This window comes from Labrus bergylta, chromosome 8 (assembly GCF_963930695.1).
Source record: "Labrus bergylta chromosome 8, fLabBer1.1, whole genome shotgun sequence".
Taxonomy (NCBI): Eukaryota; Metazoa; Chordata; class Actinopteri; order Labriformes; family Labridae; genus Labrus; species Labrus bergylta.
Genome location: NC_089202.1, coordinates 8,756,204 through 8,775,928, shown reverse-complemented (window position 1 = coordinate 8,775,928; position 19,725 = coordinate 8,756,204). Strand labels below are relative to the sequence as shown.

At 38.8% G+C, this 19,725-nt stretch overlaps 2 protein-coding genes across 5 annotated transcripts in view; both read left to right on the top strand.

Annotated features, from left to right (window-relative positions):
* LOC109995317 (transcription factor HIVEP3) overlaps positions 1-5,981 on the top strand; it is a 47,725-nt gene extending 41,744 nt beyond the window's left edge. For 3 of the 4 annotated variants that reach the window (XM_020648974.3, XM_020648973.3, XM_065957619.1), the window contains 4 exons: positions 643-818; positions 950-1,051; positions 3,680-4,332; positions 4,463-5,981. In XM_020648974.3, coding sequence (XP_020504630.1) covers positions 643-818; positions 950-1,051; positions 3,680-4,332; positions 4,463-5,110 — 1,579 coding nt within the window. In that variant the 3' untranslated portion in view covers positions 5,111-5,981. The remainder of the gene's footprint in view (positions 1-642; positions 819-949; positions 1,052-3,679; positions 4,333-4,462) is intronic. The other variant, XM_020648976.3, reaches the window with a different exon arrangement.
* Positions 5,982-9,905: 3,924 nt separating this feature from the next.
* LOC109995318 (endothelin-2) lies at positions 9,906-12,760 on the top strand. Its single transcript, XM_065957620.1, has 5 exons — positions 9,906-10,068; positions 10,753-10,909; positions 11,160-11,228; positions 11,882-11,947; positions 12,042-12,760. Exons 1-5 carry the CDS (start codon positions 10,011-10,013, stop codon positions 12,124-12,126), a joined length of 435 nt encoding a protein of 144 aa, XP_065813692.1. The 5' UTR covers positions 9,906-10,010; the 3' UTR covers positions 12,127-12,760.
* The last annotated feature ends 6,965 nt before the right edge of the window (positions 12,761-19,725 follow it).

Genomic DNA, 19,725 nt, shown 5'->3' with positions numbered 1-19,725 from the left:
AATTCCAGTGTCGGCAACCTTTTTTTTCCTGCAGCTGTTTCCACACTTTAATACTGATATCAAAGCATTTTGTAGCAGTGATAATGTCAAAGTTTTAATTTTCAGTCAGCAGGGCTTCTTCTCTCTTCTCTTAAATCTGACCAAACACTCAAACGCACTGTTAAGAGCTGCACTTAGCTGAATGTAACATGCCGTATGTGGAGCCAGGCAGATGTCAATCAAACAGTGATTGGCCTGCCAACAGTCTAAAGAAATAGTTTTCTCAGTAAAATTATCCACATTTTCCAATATGTATGAGTGCTTACTTTAACTGATATTTTGTGAATGCTTAGTAAATGAAATGTGATATATTTGCATTTTAACAATTTAAAGCCATATTTCCAGAGGTTTTATACCACTCTATGCCACCTGCTCATCATACAATTGTTTAGAGGAATAAATGAACATATTATTTAAGAACAATCTTTTAAGAAGCTTTGATATTATTTATTCTCTAATTACAATAAATGTGTTATTTGCTATGATTTGTCATTGATCTAGGGTATTAGTTCTTTCCACAATGTGAAATCTGTGGCCTATATGAAAATATATGATATCTGTAATGTGATCTTTTTCTCTCATGTCTCTCTCTTGCCCCCTCAGGTATAAGTCCAATGAAGAATATGTTTATGTGAGAGGTCGAGGCAGGGGAAAGTACATATGTGGAGAATGTGGCATCCGCTGCAAGAAACCCAGCATGCTAAAAAAGCACATCAAAACACACACAGATGTCCGCCCATACGTCTGCAAACACTGCAACTTTGCCTTCAAAACCAAAGGTAAGGGGACAGTTACATAAATATTGGAACCAGCTCTTTCATTCCCAGTGATCTTTTTTCTTGTTGTTTTTGTTGTTGAAACATCTCTATCGTCCTTGCACTTTTAATGTGCTTTTCTTGTTCCTTCCTAGGGAACCTTACCAAACACATGAAGTCAAAGGCTCATGGGAAAAAGTGCCAGGCGATGGGAGTATCTGAGTCATCACTGGATGAACCAGAAAGTGAGGAAACAGGTACTTTAGAGAGAAAAGAGTGGCATCCTTTCCCTTCCTCAACGTGTGTGACAATGTGGAGGCTGTGAAACCTATTAGGATGGCAACTGTCCACTAAGAACAGAAAGATGGACTGGCATGCTTAAGATGTGATTCTTTCCACAGTGGAGGAGTGTATTTTGGAGCACTGAAAAATCAAATCACTTCTGTAGGCTATAATCAAGGTTGTAATAATAATAATAATATTATGACTTATTAATTCATCGTTAGAAGTTTTAACTCATAATATCGACCTTTATCTCATAATTTAAATTCCATATCTCATTATAACTTAAAACAAAAACACAAACAGAAGTGTTTTGGGCTGTAATACAGATATCTTGGGTCAGTCTCGTCTCCCAAAATATCTCAATGGCTTGTACTAGCTCCTGCTTGGTGCCTTGGCTTAGCCTCTTTGCGAATGAAATAATTCATCATGTGCCAGACGAGCTCGATGGGATTCAAATCCTGGGACTCTGGCGACGTTTTCACCCAACTGATTCCCAAAGAGGCAAGGTTAATAATAGCTTCAAGTTTATTATAGTAAAAGTAACAACAAAAATAATGATTACAACTTGTAATTTCATCATTAGAACTTTAATGTCATAATTTTGACCTTTATCTCATAATTTCAACTCTTTATCTCATTCGAACTTTTTAAAACACAAACACAGAAGAAATGTTTTTGTTAGTTTTATTCAAGCGCAGCGTGGGCTAGCAGCTGACAAAGACATGCTTTAATTTGAAGGGGTGGGTTTTGGAATATTTTGGATGGTCCATCAGGTGCTGATTCAATCATTAACTCAGGTGCTAACGAAAGGTTCACTCGATGAAAATATGTGTATGTTACATTGTAAGTCCAAGCAACTTGCATCTACATGTATTTGAATAGAGAGAGCGGTCGGGCAACTTTGATCCCAGTGCAATAACACAAAAGGACTATTATCTCTAGTCTATTTCAAATACCAGCTAATCACCTGAAGAAATGTCTAAATGAACAGCTGTCACATTTTAAGCAGCTGGCAGCCATGAAAAAACCCAGGACATTTAAGGTGGTTGCATCTGTACACAGCTGTATGAACTTCTGCCTGTGAAAAATGGTAGCTGCTCAGCACTGACAGCTTATGCAACACCATGTTCTATTCTCTTCCCAGTGGCCTTGCATAAGAAATATGAAAAAGGTAGAAGATAAATGAATGAAGAATACAGAACAGTTTGGCCAGGACACCTTGTCTAGAATGTGTTGCTGGTGAATGACAATACTTACATCAACACTTAAGTTTGTCCCAGAAATGAGCCACAAAACCGCCTCAAAAACCTCTCACTCTTTCTCCTAACCTTCCTCTAGCAGCCCTCCTTTCCCTGTCTCATTCATGCTGACAGACTTAACTCATCACAGCCAAGGACGCGCCATTTAAACACTTTTTCCATTCACAAGGCTGTTGAGATGTTTTTGAATAGATTCATGGTGCTATTCAGTCTTTCATCCTCAGTCTATTTATAACGTGTTTGTCGTGTGGGGGCTGTGGAGGTGTGTCAGAAACATGCAGTCTGCTGTCCTAACCCTTTGTGCTTAATGAACATTGGGCTGTTTATGCGTTATTATGAAGATTCTTGTCTGTTGTACATTCAGCAATAGGAGTTTTTAATCAAACAATATGAATGGAAGGGGGGGGGGATGGTTTTATGAGATATGTATGCATAGTTGGTATATTTTCGACAGTCGATCAGAATTAGCCTGGTTTCTGTTTGAAGATCAAACAAGAGTAGCAACAGATGCTAAGCTACTGTATTTACTGCTGCGAATGGGGTTGTAGACATGTGGAAGTGCAAAAAACAGTTTTGGTCTCTATGGCTCATTTATTTATTAACTCACTGTAAAAAACTGCACAAAGGATTTTTTAAAGGCTAAAAGTTATAAGGGACGTAGCTGAGCTGACTTACATGTGGGAGCGTTCCAACTAGCTCATGAATTAGGTGCGTAGGGCGTGACCTCAGCATAACCATTCATTATTCAAAAACCACAACATTTCCGTTCCTCTGGACCTCTGTCAAGTGTCCTCTCAAAACATTTCCACCGCTACCATGATCTAATGCAGACAACGCTCCTCCTACTGTGTGTGCACATTTGACTCTGCACATGTTACTGATGATGATTGAGAGACACTTATAATTAGACCAAATATCCCACTCCTGTGCACACAGGTTAGGCAGAGCATTGTCTACTAAAGAACATAGTGGTGGAAATTGTTTTGGCGCACACTTGTCAAAGATCCAGAGGGACCGAACGTTGTGTTTTTTTTTCTTCTAATAAATGGTGACGCTAAGCAAGAGTAGTGCGTGTGTTATTCTCTCTTTTAATGTAAAAGAAAAGTCTGTTTCCTTAGCATGATGTAAATCATCTGATGCCGACCCCCTTGCACTGGTCAAAGACATTAAAAAGTACGTTACAGAAAATATAGAAAAATGGTTAATCTTCTCGATTTTGGTGTTGTTTGCTATAGGTCATACAAAAGTATCAGTATCAATTTCAGTCTGATTCACAGCTAGTTAAGAACTTCTCTCAGGAGCTTTAAAAAAAAGTGTGTTTTTCTGTGTGTACACAAACAGCAGGGAGTGATGAGCGTGCATGTGGCTCGGAGGAACAGGAGGAACACCAGTTTTCCGACATGGAGGAGTCCGAAGAAGATGACGACAACGATGAGGACGATGAGGAGGAAGATGAGTCTGCATCTCATGATGACCCGCCGTCCTCCTGTTCATCTGACACACAACCATCGACAGGAGGGCTTTCCTGGCATTCTCAGCAGGGCACTCCTGAAGCCGAGCGCCTGTGTGCTAGTCTCAGCCCTGGTCGGGAGCTCTCTCCGAGGGGAGTGTGGCAGAGCAGGCGAGCTGCCTCCCCAGGCAGCAGAAGAGCGCTGTTCTCCCGGCGGGGCTGGAAGGCATCTCCAAGAGCTTTCTCTCCCAGCAGTGAGGGCTGCTCCCCCAGCCGCAGCCTCTCTCCTCGTCTGGAGCTTTCACCACCCATTCACAGCCTCTCCCCCAGGACAGAGCTTTCATCTCCCACCCGACATTTCTCATCTTCCCCTGAGAGAGGACCATCTCCCATCAGACCTCTTTCTCCTCTGCGGACTGTTTCACCTGGCTGCCACCGCTCATCACAAGCTAGGACCCTCCCTTCCCCGCTCTGGTTACAGCACAGGAGCCCTGGGTACCTGCCATGGGAGACACCAGGGACAAGGGGTAGTCACGCTAAACAGGTGAGTCTTTTTTTTTTTTTTAGCCTTTAGAAATTTTAAATGAGAAATAAGCAGCATTTAGTCAGTTCTCTCCTGTAAAGCCTGAGAGAGTCCCTGAAATGTAACTTTGAAGTCTTTGCTCCCCCTATAGGTCAAAAGTGGTACTGAGGGATCAACATTGCCAGAGTCCAGCTTGAATACACCTGCTTTCCGTCTCTCCACCTGTGAGGGTTATCCTGGCCTTCAAACAGCAGACACCACCTTCAGCCATCTTCCCATGCACTCCCAACAAGCCAGGGTCCCCTATCCAATGATCCCCATCGGCGGGATCCAAATAGTACAGGCAAGAACGCGGTCACACCCCACCACCCCTTCGTCCCCAACCTCTCCCCCCATGGAAGGGCCTTCATTTGCCAGGTTTGAATCTTACTGGGGCGGGACCCCCAGAACTCAAGGGCTTAGGACTCCTGGAGACCCCTGGTCAGAGCACCAGGTAGCAGGAACCAGCCAATCAGCACGGTGTGTTCACAGCACAGCACTCACATGTTCAAAACAAAAGGTGGAGGTCACAGACTCGAAGCAATATGGCAGCTCACAGAGCTCCACCCATACTGGCAGCTCTGCTACGGAGACACCCGAACGCTGCATCAGAGACAGTTGTTCAAGCGCATCCCCAAGTCTTGCAGCCGCCTTAGCCTTGCGCGGCACTGGACAGCAACCAGAGGGGGAAGTTCCACAGTCTGGTGGTGGTGCAGAAAAGGGAGGAGCTAAAGGAGACAGAACAGACGAGAGCACTTAAAAGTGTCACACCTTGATGCATCATGCATCCAATTTTGCTTTATTGGTTGCTACACTAGTCTTGTTTTGTATTGCTTTGTTTTTTTATAAAGTTTTCAATACTATTGTTAACTTAAATGTTTGTTCTTTGGCAATATTCAGGTTTGTTATAAAATGCACTTTTTTCTTTGTAAAAATAATTTGTCTATCTATATATATAAATTATACATATACACAAATATATCCTATATGGGTTATCTTAATGTCTCTTTAAATATATGTAAATGAAATATGGATACATTGGTAAATGACCAAAATCTTTCATTAAAAATAATTCCAGTTTTTGTTTGTCCAAATTTTGTCCAGTATTACTCAAATTAAAGTTACTTGTGCCTTTTCTGTCCAGGTTTGTGTTATGAGATGTACAGTACATAGAGAAGGCTGTGAAATTTTATATCTGTTTCGTTTTCCAAGGGGGTTCATATTTGGTGTTTTGATTGTTTCTGTTCTAAAGGCCATTTGCTTTAATACCAGGGTAACAGAGAGACGGCATCGTGGAGATTTTGAAGGAGCAGCAGAAAAGTGTCAAAGGAATTGCACTGAAGATCTATTTTTTATTACGGAAGATTTTAGCTTAGAGTATATCTTTGTACAGGGAAGAGCGCTCCTTATTTATTGTTGTTTGATGAGATGATCATTGTTTCAAGTTTTTTTTACTTTTTTTAATGGAAAAGGATGTTTTTTTCTGTCTTTTTCATGATGTTTCTGTGACTTGAAATGTTTAAAAACAAAGATGAGGGATCAAGTTTAGCTGGTACAGGAGGATTAAGTGCCCTGCAGATTTCACACAAAGCAAAGTTTCTAGTCATTGAAGAAATAAAAAATGCACCAGACACTCTTGAAGTTGTGCCTTTTTTCCATTTTCCATTTTTACAGTATAATTACGTATATTTTGCTCATTAAATAATTTTGTTTTTACAGCTGGAATCAGCGCCAGCCCCCACAAAGCCATAAAGATAATTGACTGATTATTGAGTTTTTACTTCTTTTGTTTTAATTCAGATTATGGAAGTTCAAAGACAAATTGTTCCATATTTATTTTAGAATTTCCCAAGATTGGATTGCTTTCTCACTAGTATAAGTGAGGTTGGATTTTAGACCAAAAACTACATCATGAACGTCAAAGACTGATGAATCAGGAGTATCTTCTTCTAAAAGAAACCAAAATAGCAGAAAACTGTCGCAGAGAACAAACATTTATTTCTGGTTCTTGTAGCAGGTTACAACTTTTTGTAGTACTTTGCACTCTACGATTGTATGCAATACCTTGTCTTAAGTTTTGGGGGATTTTGCCATCTTTGATGGTAGATTGTGACAATTCGGTTTCACTTCACACCTCTTTGATAAATATTCATGTGTGGTGTCCCTCTGTGAAGTATAGTTTCCCTTTTTGCTTCTTTTCCTAAACAAGTTTGTTTAAGAATGATGAATCTGAATTGTCTTTTTTAATTGCTAATTTTCTTTACATATTGAAAAAAAAAAGTATTGCTTCCCTATTAAATCTGTGGGGGAAATTTAAACAGAAATGCAAAGTAGTTAAAACAACCTTCTCTGAGCTAGCTTTACTTTCCCACAGATTCATCAGTTTAACTCTGCTGCAGGGACTGTACAGCGTTCTACTGAATCATATTGCCTGATATGTTGTTAGAGCTGCATATCACATTTCTAGAGTCTCATGTGGGTTTCTAAGTTTGGATGAGATTTATGTAGTTTCTGTAGCACATGATACTCAGTGTGTTATTTACTTTCATTTCAATTGTCAGTATCTGCAAAGGGCCTCATCAATGATTACATAGCAAATAAAAACTGACCATTATCAAACTATTCATCATCTGTTCTGTTTCGAGTTTGCTGTATGTCTTCAGTAGTACCACTAGATGTCTCCACTAAATGACCCACTGTTAGAACTCCATCAAAGTATGAATCTCATCAGTTCTTGTTTAGCGTGACGACATAAACACTGGTATCATTTGACATTCTGGTTTCCTTGGTTTCAGTTTTATTTGGGGTCAAAAGGGTTAAACACACCTTTAAGAAGAAATTATTCTATCCTTATCATAACTGATTTATTTTTATTATCCTCTATAAATTCCTGACTTTGTCAAAGTGGGTCATCAGCCCTGCATTTGGTGCACCCACTCCTATTAAACAAACATTGATCACCTCCAGAGGCTTTTGATCCTCCCCATGTGAGTTCCTCCATCATTCTTATATCACCTTCTCATATTACATTTCTTCACTAGTTTATTGCTCATATATAAAACTATCAATGTAAATGTAAATGCACAGTCATCCTCTGAGTGGTTTACATTCTCTGTCCCTGGTGCACTTTGCACAACATGTTTGACATCACAGCAGGAGGTGGATTATATAAAGCTGACTTGCGGACAGCTTGTGTGTTGACAAGAAGCCAGAAGATCTTTGCTGCTGTGACTTGACATTCCAAGACTATGTTACAAAACAACAATGAAGCGCTTTTATTTTTAGACACCTGCATCAAAATTAGAGTGATGGAAAATTCTTCCTCTTAATAGTCCTGTACATGCTGACGATACAGAGACAGAGGGCTGAGAGGGAGGTTGTATATTCAAAGGAGTGACCAGAGGAGGAAAGGTTGCAAATTAAAAACAAACACCTGTGTCAGAGACATTTTGGCGTGGCTAAATAAAAAGAGACTCTTCCTCCTGATGCCTTTCCTCTGATTTGCCTTTTACAAGCTGTCTAATTTTAATAGCTAGGGCTGCTTAATGTGAGGATGCCTGTGGAGAGGGGCACATCTGTGCTCCTGAGGGAGCTGAACTTATAACCTCTGGTGCAAGAATGTGTCGGAAAAATCTGTGCTATCAAGAAGCTGTGTGGCAATCTCATCACTGCGTCACACATTCCTCAAATCTTTATCTGGGAATCTGACAGATTATGTAGACATATAGACTATCCAGATTAACTCACACACACACACACACACACACACACACACACACACACACACACACACTGTTCCTCCTGTACATACTGTAATTGAATGGTTGGCCTGTGTTCTGTAAACTTGAATGTGTCCTGTTTTTTTATTGGCATCTGTTCTGTGCACAGATTAATAGAAAGAGGAGACATTCTGTCTGACCTCTGTATTGCTCTCTTTGTTGCCCCAGTGTCAGGTTTTATTTAAAACTGATACTAAGAAAACACTCGATGGTGAAACAAGATGGTGTTATGAGAAAGAAAAATAAATACATTAAATCAAATGTATAGCTGACTTTTAAACTGGAAACAGCAACAGCACTCCTTCCCATGTGATATTGCCTTAACCGTTCTGTTACAAAGCATATACTCGTAACAAGTCAAAAGCAACAACATATGATAATGTCTCTAGTTTGAATGTGCATTAGCTGTTTAACATATTTGAAATCTGACATTTAGCTTTCTAACATGGCTGAGCTGCTCACTGGGCACTATGTGGATTGTTACGTGACTGAGCATTGCTGCCTGCTGGCAGGGAAACGCAGACAGCTTCTCTGTAGCCATCATGGATGCATCAATCAGGAATTTCTTTTCACGTTCACATGGCAACTGCAACAACTATTCTTTTGTTACCTTGGGACAGTAAAAACACAGATCATTTAGACCTAAGCTATTTTTGAAAACCATTCAGAAAAAAGTTGTTTATTAATAAATCAGGCAACTACTGAATTGAGAGTAATCCTTTAGGGTTGTGTAAATGAACACTTCTGAGTCCTTAATTCGCATCCTTAAACATTTGTTTTTTGTGGGCCCCACCAACTGCTGAAGGAAACGTTTCCCCTATATCCCTCATTTCAGCATGTTCATGACTTTTCTGTCTGCTGTATGATGTTAGGTGCAATGGTGTTAGGTGATCTTAACCAGGAATGTATTGGCCTATTGTGATGGCCTGAGTTGAAACTTACTATACAGCTCCAGAAAAGCTGAATGATGCTGTGGATTTAGGTGATAATTCAACAAAGGTCCAAGCAACCTTCTTCATATACTGTAAAAATCATTGCAAGTCTATAACGAAGAACTACTTGCAACTGACCTTCATTAATATTGAAATCATATATTTAAAAAAATATCACACTGGTTAGTTTAACGTTTTTATGGTTGTAGTAAATTCTTGAAGGTTGGAGGTTTAGTCATCCCCTACTTCAATATAAACGTCTTTATCAGTTACTCAAAATAAACACAATGCTCTTTTAAAATGCATTCGTTGTTTTCTACTATCTGAGTCATAGTTCTGGTTTTAACATGAGGAGATTAAAAAATAAATACTGAAAAGAAAAAGTCTCTGCTCTTGTAATTACCCATCCAGAATCATCTCTTCCATCCCGATTCTCTTTTCTTCAGAGTCACTCATTTGGATTTGTTACTTTGGCCCTCCATTACTTTGTAGAACATATTCATATCCCACATTAATCAACCCTCTATCTCTCTGATCTCTAACATAATATGTGATCCCTCTCACTCTATCTCAGACCTCATATCAACCTCATTCTCCCGCTCTCTCAAACCCGATGTACAGCCAGAGAGTGAAGCGATCATTCTTTATTCAAAGACAAACTTTCACATGAAAGTCCCTCAGCATGGTGTCACAGAGTGGATATAAAAGCTTCAGATGTTCTTGGACTATGTTGCAGGTTTAAACACCCTGGGGTTGTATACACTGAGGCTCTGAGGATTGATACTGAGGGCGGAGCTTCTATGATGACATCATGTAAGGGAGAGGAGAGGTATAAGACAGACACTCTTGTCACAAACCTGCTGACAAACAGCAGCAGCACATTGGAAACACAGCCTTGTCTGAACGGATTATAATCTCTCTGGAGAGCTTCATCCATCTGCTATCAAATATGTCTCCTGACACAAGCCTGCTTGTTCTCATCACTGTTTGGGCATCAGTGCAGGATGGTAAGTGTTTTATTTATCTTGTATATATTATTGTTAAAGCTGTATGTGCATGACATTTTTAAAAAGCCTTCATCACTCCATAGAATTAAAGCTCTTAGCTATACATGAAGAATAAACGTTTCCATTGTGTTATTGTAAGATGTGCAGAGTGTGGCTCACACACTGTTTGTACAGTGTCTTTCATGCTTGTCACACTGTACATAAAGGATCCATCACTATATGCCTGTGCTCATACATGTTTTGACAAGTACAGAAGCACTGAACACATAGCCCGCTAGGTTGTGATTTATCTTTTAAACACTCTATGTGTAGTGTTTGTCCTTAGGGATTTTCTTTAAAACACATTTTTTTAAGTATTTTTTCCTTTGTAAGCCTTTCAGAAATATTCTTTTGAGCTACCTTTGACCTTAACAAGAAAAAGTGAAGAAATTCTCGTAATTCCATCGTGTAAATAAGTCTGTTTGCTCACTGTAAGAGTGATGAGTTCTATGGAAATCATTTTTCAGGAACAGTTTAAAAATCTCTGTCAACTTCTCACCTGCAAATTGTAAACAGAATAGAGAAGTAATGTAACATAATTATCCTTCAGTGAAAAACATTTAAAGTGGAGAGGGCAGTTGACAATATGCTGGCTTGACTTGGGTTTTGATCCTTGATACTGAGCTTCTCTTTGTCTCTAACCAGGTTTTGGGCTCCCCGTGATGAAGCAGCTACATGCGGAGGCTGATGACGACGTCCCGACACAAAGAGTGAGGACGAAGCGCTGTGCCTGCAGCAGCCAGATGGACTCTGAGTGCCACTACTTCTGCCACCTGGACATCATCTGGATCAACACACCCAGGTGATGATTTCACTGATACTGATATTGACTTGTACCATGACCTTTAGGATCTTTTCATCTGTTAATAATGCAACACAGAAGACTACAAATATTATTTCTTTATAATTGTATTATATCATTAGAATATTCTAATTATATTACATTACAGTTTCAAAGAGCAAAGTCTGCAAACTGTTTATTTCATCTGCATGTCTTCTCACTGCAGTAAGACAACAGCTTATGGTCTGGGAAATTCTCTTTCCCGGCGTAGGAGGTCAACCTGTCGCTGTGCCTGTGCAATCCCTGGAGATCAAACCTGCACCAACTTCTGCAAACTCAGGTAAAACTGGGCCCTATACTTTAAAGCATCAATTGAAAACCCATGTTGATGCTTGACTTTCCATCACATCCTGATTCATATGCAAAGGATGGTTTAATTACCTATTGGGGGCAAGCAGGAGTGATGCAGAGTGAGGGAACACCTCCTTTCAATGCAGAGCTATTAATAACCCAACTGTGTTCAATAGCGTCTGCTTATCTGTGGCTGTGATCATCAAAACAAAACAGCTGAGGCCTGAGGGAGTAGAATCATCTCAGGCTGGTGCTCAACACTTGTTTCTGATTGGCTCCGAGGATGGAGGGGTGAAATGCATATTAAATAGAAGCAGTTAAAAGCTATGTAAGGAATTCCTGTTTCATAGAAATAGCAAACAATAATGTCACCAACTAATAACAGCTAAGAGAGCCGGATGCGTCATGTGAGGTCGATTCCTCGTGCCTTGTGACTTGTAGCATAAAAGCTTTAGTGAGCCTGTAAAGATAAGAGTTTTTCAGGTTACAGAGAGAGTAAAAACACAAATAGTGTTGTACAATTCTTATTCAAGAGGGGTATTCTTTAACTAAAGCAATATCTATAAAATAATGTGCATGACAGCAAATACATGTCAAAGGTTCTAGTACCATTAAGTGACTTTGCTGTTTTCCTGTTTGCAGTCCTGGAACAATCAACCTAGATAGATCCTTAAAGAAACGTCAAGCCAACATACTGAGCATCTTGAGGTGACTATTAATGACAGAAAAAAAATCTTCTCTTGAATTCACGTATGATTCAAACATATTTTTATTCATGAGATTGATTATTTCTCTTCCTCAGAGCAACGGCCATCATGTCGGGGCGAACTCTAGATCCACCAGATTCAGACCAATCGTTTGAGGCTCAGAGTGAGAACACTCGCTAAATAAAGTGGCTTTTGAAGCAACAAGAGCGAGAAGAGGCGAGCAGCGAGCACCTGAACACATGACACCTCTGATCGAAGAGAGGAAACATAGGGCGGCTGAAAGATCCCACTCATAGAAGGCCGATGAGCCGCACGAAGATGAGGGTGGAAATCGTGATGAGTTCTGCAAACAGAAACAGATGTGGACGGTCAACACTGAAAGGAGACACCGTAAAGACTGGTGTCATGTTTGACCCTGTCCCTAAAAGCTGGAGCAGCTGACACTCTGTACAGACAGTACAGGCCAGAATTGACTTAGATGGAGGTATGAGAGGAAAAGAAAAATGCATACTGTACAAACATGTATGGGGATGTCTCACATTTATGACATGTTTTCACCCCACAGAAAATAACTTGTTATACAAATGCTCATTCTTCTTCTTCTATGGATCAACAGATTTATTATTATACATTTTATAGGAAAGCAACTTGAATCATGAGTGACCTTTGATACTCATATTGAATATATATATATATACAATGCTGAAAATTATGTTTCTGTATCCTTGCATAGTTTTTACAATCTGTATGTCAAATATTTAGATTTTACAATATAAATGGAGAATAAAAAATAAAAAATAGAAACTGAACCATATCTTATTTCTCCTTTTGTTTTGTTTTTTTATGTATGGCCCTCTCTGCTTGCTTGCACTGTATAAATCAAGTTATTACAGCAAAGTCGCAGCAGGTGACAGATAATTTGTTGGAAAGCGGCATGTGTGATTCAATTGTGTGACGAGCAAACACATCTCTGAGTTGAAAAGGAGGCCTGAGATGGATGAATGGTCCAGGAATTTGAGGCTCACATCAATAATAGGTCTACCTGCTATTCAAAGACTGCACGGCCGTTGTTATCGTAAGGATCTAAGGAAAGAATGCAGAGTTTTGGAACTCTGCTAAGGGGGTGAGAGAGAGGCACCATTGCCCTGTCACCCTTTGTTCCTTTCTGCTTGTACTGAACATACCGTCCACGAACACCTGAATATGCAGGAAGGCAGCCGGAGACAACAATCACAGGAGAGAATCAGCTCACATCTCATGAATAAACTGATAGAGAGTACTGACCCATTTTCTGCAGTTTGATTAAATGACTGATAAATGATGATACTCACATAATGTTGCTCTTATTTCAGAAATAGGTTTTAGTATTTTATTGATTTCCATTTCATTCTTGTAATACTTCTTCAACATTTCCTTGAGAGATCCCCTGCAGCCATTTTTTCAGGACAGGCCTGAGCAAATCTGCAGCCTGGTTTAGGAACAGGCTGCCAGCCTCCCAGAAAGGACAGTTATACAATCTGCATACTTCACCTTTAAACCTTAGTATAAAGTCATAATATATGCTAATGCAAGACAGCAATCTTGGTCTTGTGCTCCAACAAACATTGTCCATCAGTGTTTTATTTATGTAATTTGTTACATAAATGTGTTACTTTTTTAAACAGCATTTTTTTTGCACAGTGCCAGAGCGTTTGACTCTTTAGACTATATGGACCAACCTTACCCATTTGTCTGTTGACTTGTCAAATGACAAGTGTCATGTGACTGATGGAGTCAAATGTCACAGGCGCTTCTCAAAGTGTTGCATGGGTTTGACAGCTTCAAAGTTTTGGTGCCTAACTACAAACTGGGAGGATGTATTTTTTTCCCATTATTTAAATGGCTGCTTTAATTTCAGTATGCCACCAGATGTCCCTGTTTTTCCTGAGTGTGAACCCGAAAGCTCTGATTCTATTTCTGTGCAAATAGAAAGAGAGCCCCATGGCTTCATGAGGCTTTATAAGCCCATCCCTTCTACCTGCCGAAGCAAACTTCTCCTAGCTTTGATGACATCATCAGCCCTACAAATCACCAGGAAGTGCTAGGCGAGCCCCACTGGTTACTGACTTACTTTAAACTTTCAGGAAAACTGTTACTTTCTGCTGACACAACCAAACCTAGGATAAGATGTGATGAAATGTAACACAAGCAAAGGTAAGAGAGTCACCCACTTTGTACAGACTAAAGAAACTAGTGTCATGACCTCAGTGGACTCACTGCTGACGCACCCTATAGTGATAGAGTAAAGCCAACTACATGGCAGACTCGTTTGCACAAGACACAAAAATAAATAAATGTATGAAAATGATTAAACTAGCTGACAAGTCAGGTATGGTCTGCTGTAAAGAAATGCATTTTAAAATGGGGCTTAATGGGGATTGACACTATTTTGAAGCCAGCCTCACATTTTCAGCTTTGTGAGGTTCAGTTTTTGGAACTTCTGTCTTGTGTTCATATCTCAGCTTCCTAGGTTGCCACTTGGTTCCCCCTACTCTTTATGCTGTGCTTGGACAACAGATGCTGGTTGAGATATCTCATCTGTATTGAAAGAAGGTGAATAGACAAATAGGGGCTAACATGACAAGGGGGCTCTGCCAAAATTAGATTTGCAAGTATTGAATAAAATCATGTTAAAGGACCTATTATGCTGATCACAATTTTAAAAGGCACATACAGTGAAATGTATACAATGATCTGTAAGAATACATGTCCAGGCATATTTGAGGATTTGATCAATCTTAACTTTTAAATATGTTTATTTTAGAAAGCAATGTTTAAATGATGGGTTTTAATCGTTGTCGGTGTCCTACTAATCAAAAAATGCTGGTTCATGCTGTTCCAAAAGGCAGTATGTCAGAGGACAGCCTAAGGTCACTGGAAATCATATATGATTATGCAGGTGAGTGAGTCATTTCAATTTGAAATGAAAACACAAAAATGCCTATAAATGATTAACTGAGCTAATGAGAAAACTTTTACTATATCAGCTGGGCCTCCTGAAACCACAGGCTGCTTCGGACACATACTCTGTCCATGGTGCTGGAACAGCAGAGACTCCTGTAAAACATGAAATTGCTGCTAGTAGACACAGGTAGAAATCACTGGTTTACAGCGAAGCCATGAGTGAAACCTTTACAGACAGACATAATTTAATAAGTCAAATGGTAAAGGCAAACTTATTTTTTTTAATTCTCCGGTCAATGAGAAAGTTCTTATTAGATCCAAGTTTTGTTTAAATCAATTGGCAAGATAGAGAAGTTATTTTAGAAGATACAAATATATAGTCTTCATTTGATATCTTACAAACATAATAACAAGTTTAAAATCATTATTGCAGTTTATAGATTTTTTATGAATCACACTATAGGAACACATTACGAGAGATATTTTGCTATGTCATTTAGGTGTGATTTGTTAATGACTAACGAGTAGATTTGAATGGAAATAAAAAGCCATAAATATGTTTTTTTTTATTGGTGACTCTTCCTTTTATATCAAGGAGATAACTCCCTCTAAATAATGTGGTTGCTCTTTCTTGCTGACTGCGCTGTCCCTGTTATCTAACCTTCCACTTCGCCCATGCCTGGGCTTCAAAACAGAACAAAGAACAGAGTTAAGAAGACATCATATATCATAAAAATAGTAGTAAAATCTGTTGGGATCAAATGTTCTCATTCTGAAAGGAAGGCCAAGGAGATGAGTCTTTGACAAAGATTGTAATCAAAGATTGGTGCAGCTTCCTCTTGGGCGTTATTGCCTTTGTTTTTTTTTTGGTTTTTTTGCACTTTAGATGCCAACAACAGTATTCTAAATTGATCTTGTAAACACATCATGTACACAGGTGGAGGGAGTGCAACACATGTAATGTGGTCCCTTTCCAGTTTTCTTTTCAGTCAGGAGGGGAGCAGCAGCATTTTGAAGTAGTTGCAGGTGTTGAATGGACTACTGGTCAAAACCTACAAGCAGAGTTGCTATAAACAAGTCAAGAAGTGCATGGATCATTCTCTCCAAATCTCTAGGGGGCAGATACACTTTTACAGCTTGAAGTCTCAACTGAAAGAAGCTAGAAGAAATCTGCTTGTCAGATTTCTGAAAACTGTCAAAATAAACAAACCGAGTTAAGTGTATTGTATTGAATAAAAACCCATTTACAAAATTATGAGGTTGTTAACACTGTCCTGTTGTCATGTAAATATACTTTATATCTATGGTGGGGGACCAGTTGAATTGTTTTTCAACCATATGAAATTGAAATTAACAAACACATAATGACAAATTCTGACAAATGACAAAGCACATATAAAACAGGGAGTAAATGAGAGTGATAAGATATGTAGTTTAATGTTCCTATATGGAAGCTTGTTGTGGACTCTGTCCTGTAGATTCTGTAGACATCAACACCTCAACATGAAGTAAAATCCATTTACAGCTTGCAACATTTTCTGATAACAAGGGTACTGATAGTGTTGAGAATTTCAACGGAAAAGAGGCAGTACCCTATAAAGCTGAATTAATCACATTTTATAGACATGTTTTTGAGACTTCTGCATCATCAACGAGATCCTTTTCCCCATATAAAACCTGCTCCATAGGACCTTTTTACGAACCCTCAAAAATGGCCAAGGTCAATCAGTGACACAAATGTGATTTTCATGGATATTTTCCCAATTTTGAAAAAGATAAAAAAAATAGAAACAATCAAGTTGTTACTGACACTTCTTTGGGGATAGGGCAACTCATAATCAACTCAAATCATGTTGAGAATGTGATGATCAAGTTTGATACAATCGGTATTTGAGGATTATAAACAATTAGGTATTTTAGAGGAGTTTGTCAATGATATTCAAAACATATGGTTCCATAAGAGTGTGATTATATATTAAGATTCATGAGCTCTTCGTTGCTAATAATAACCATAGGATCGTTTATCTTTGTCTTTGTCTTTATGAGTCAAGCACCTGTATGTTTTTAATGTCGATGAGAATCCACGTTTATAGGTTGCTATTGAAACAATCATTCAGAACATACTGTCCCCGGCCTTAGTTTAGACATAAGGACTTATTGGACGGTGCACTGATTCAACTAATTTTCTTTAAAAAAAGGGAATTATTGATCCAATTGCACATACTGTGATTGTAGAATCCATAACTGTTGACTATCTGGAATAAAACTGCCCCTGAAGTAACTTGAAAAATATCCCAAATTAATTAATTCAATGTCCCAAACATTACAAATAATCTATCCAGGGTGCATGTTTTCTTTAGTAATAATAATAAGCAGATTTTTAACTCTGTACTTTCTGGCTTTAAAACGTTTCTATGACACATTTATTTGGAAAGCTTAATCTTTTCAAGTGAGACATTGGTGTTTTCAAATCCTACTCGATGAATATTAAGTCCATGGAGACTTTAATGTGTCCAACTCCTGAGACAAGTCTTCCACTGCAGGTACAGCATGTTCCAGGTGAAAATATGTACTTTTTCAAGTTTGACTGGAAGTTCTTCACTACAGCCATCAGCCCTATCATTCCTGTTGGGAACTCCAAATAAAAGTTATGTAATGGATACGTTTGTATATACTGTGGTTTGGGGTTCATGCATTTTTTCCCCCCGAAGAACAACTGAACAGAGAATCGTAAGAACATCTTATCTTCTTATCTTAAAATATTTGATTCCTGAATATATATTTTTACACTGAGGGATGTCACTGAGCCAAGCTTTATGTTCGGCTGTACATTATATCAAGTTTATTCATATTTTAAGCGTGGTACAGTTGAATGGCACTCAATTCTCTAAATGACTCATATAGTGTATATCCAGCACTGACCCCTGTGGTATATAGTTCAAATGGTCATAACACATCAGATACCACCTGCACTTATTCCACACACTCAGTAAACATTCCTTACATTCTATAGAAAGCTGTGATTGGATTTACAGGGGGGGTATTGGTTAAGCATTATGTACTGGCATCCATCATGATTACTAAGAGCACATTCCCACTCTGATATTTGTTGTGAGAGTTTAAGCTTAAACTGAATTAAAGGGTTCAGCATTAAAACAAGAAAATGTTGCAGACAAGTTAAGTCTTTAAAGTACTTGGTGAAGGAGGGAAAGGAGTGACATTTTCTAAGGCATCTGAAAAACCTTCATAATTTCCCTGTATATTACCAACCTAGCAATAAAGATAAGAGTCAAAACAGATAAATGAATCTGCTATTAGAAAGTCACGATGCACAGCTTAAAATTTCACATCTGTTTCTTCAGAATGCACAGTGAAGCAACAGCCCAGCATAGCACATGCAAACAACCGCTGCTGGAGGTTTAGGGGATGTTGACAAGCGGATCTTACAGTCAAAAACATAAACTAACCATGACAGCAGAACATGTGTGCGCTTAACCCTCCACTGTTCATTGCAATGATTCCCTGGCCCCAGGGCGGATCAGGTTTCTTTCTGCAGGCGTAGACAGCTGCTTGTCCTGTTTATGTCAACATCCAGAGGACTAATAGCCCATGCAGAACATCCTACTGTGCAACACTGTGTGGTACCTTAGTGTTTGCATGCTGCCTTAGCAGGAGCGTGACACAGCATAAGGGCAAAGTGTACAGGCTGGATTTGAGGGAGAGATTTTATGAACTGTGATAGTGAAGAACTATCACAACAGTCACTCCCACTTGAAAAAGTGCCACAGAATGGTCCCAGTCAGACTCAGGTTGTTGCTGGCAAGCTCAAGGAAAGTGCTTAGTTTCTTTATTGATGATTAGTTTATGAGTAACTAATCAGTAACAGGGCATACAACTCCCATATAATAAACAAAACTAATTTCCCATTAAAGAACATCATCCACATTAGGTACACGTGCAAAATCAAATTTGATCCAATACAACAGCTCGGCCATAAAGTCTACTTTTATAAATATAACAATGTTTGGCTTGTATAGTGGTTTCAGGGAGTTATTGATTTAACTATAAACTTGTGTAGTGGTGTTGAAATGGACAACGCATCACACAAATTCTATCCCTTTATATTTTGTAGATTTACATGATGTCAGTTTTCATCCACGTATCATAGGATGTGATCAAACTGTCACACATGTTTTCAAGTATTCACCATATTGAACAAAAGTAATCATTTTGATTTGACTGATTGAAGTGTATTCATCTTAATTTCCTCAACAAGGAATTAAGATGAATTAAAGCAATACACTTGTGAACCTGGAAGAGTGTAGCCATGCTGCTGATGTGTAGTTAAAATGCACTGCCCGATTTAACAGTTTTAAAAATGTCACATAAAACAACCACAAGGGAAAACATTTTTTATGGGTTTCGGTTTATTCCTTGTGGATTTATTTGCTTCCTCCTGAAAGACTCAGGAACTCAGGTGTGTTTTTTTTTTGTTGTCTTCATCCACTGTCTGAAATAAATCCAGAAGTTTGCTAATTCTGTGTTTGTCCAGTAGATGGCCTCTGGATTCCATGAACTCAAACTCTACAACAGATCACTCACCCTCTTAGGCACTTACTGTAATGTCTGCAACATTTATCTAGGCTACATGTAGAGTCCTTTAACCTCAACAACTTTAACATTACCAGATGACATCAATAATACAAGACTTGCTCATCTGATTCACAGCTTTAAGAGACTAAATAAACATGATGTGAGGAGTTGTACCAGGATTATTAGTGTTTCCTTTATAAATAGGTTTTTACTACCAAAGCACATTACACTTTACATGACATT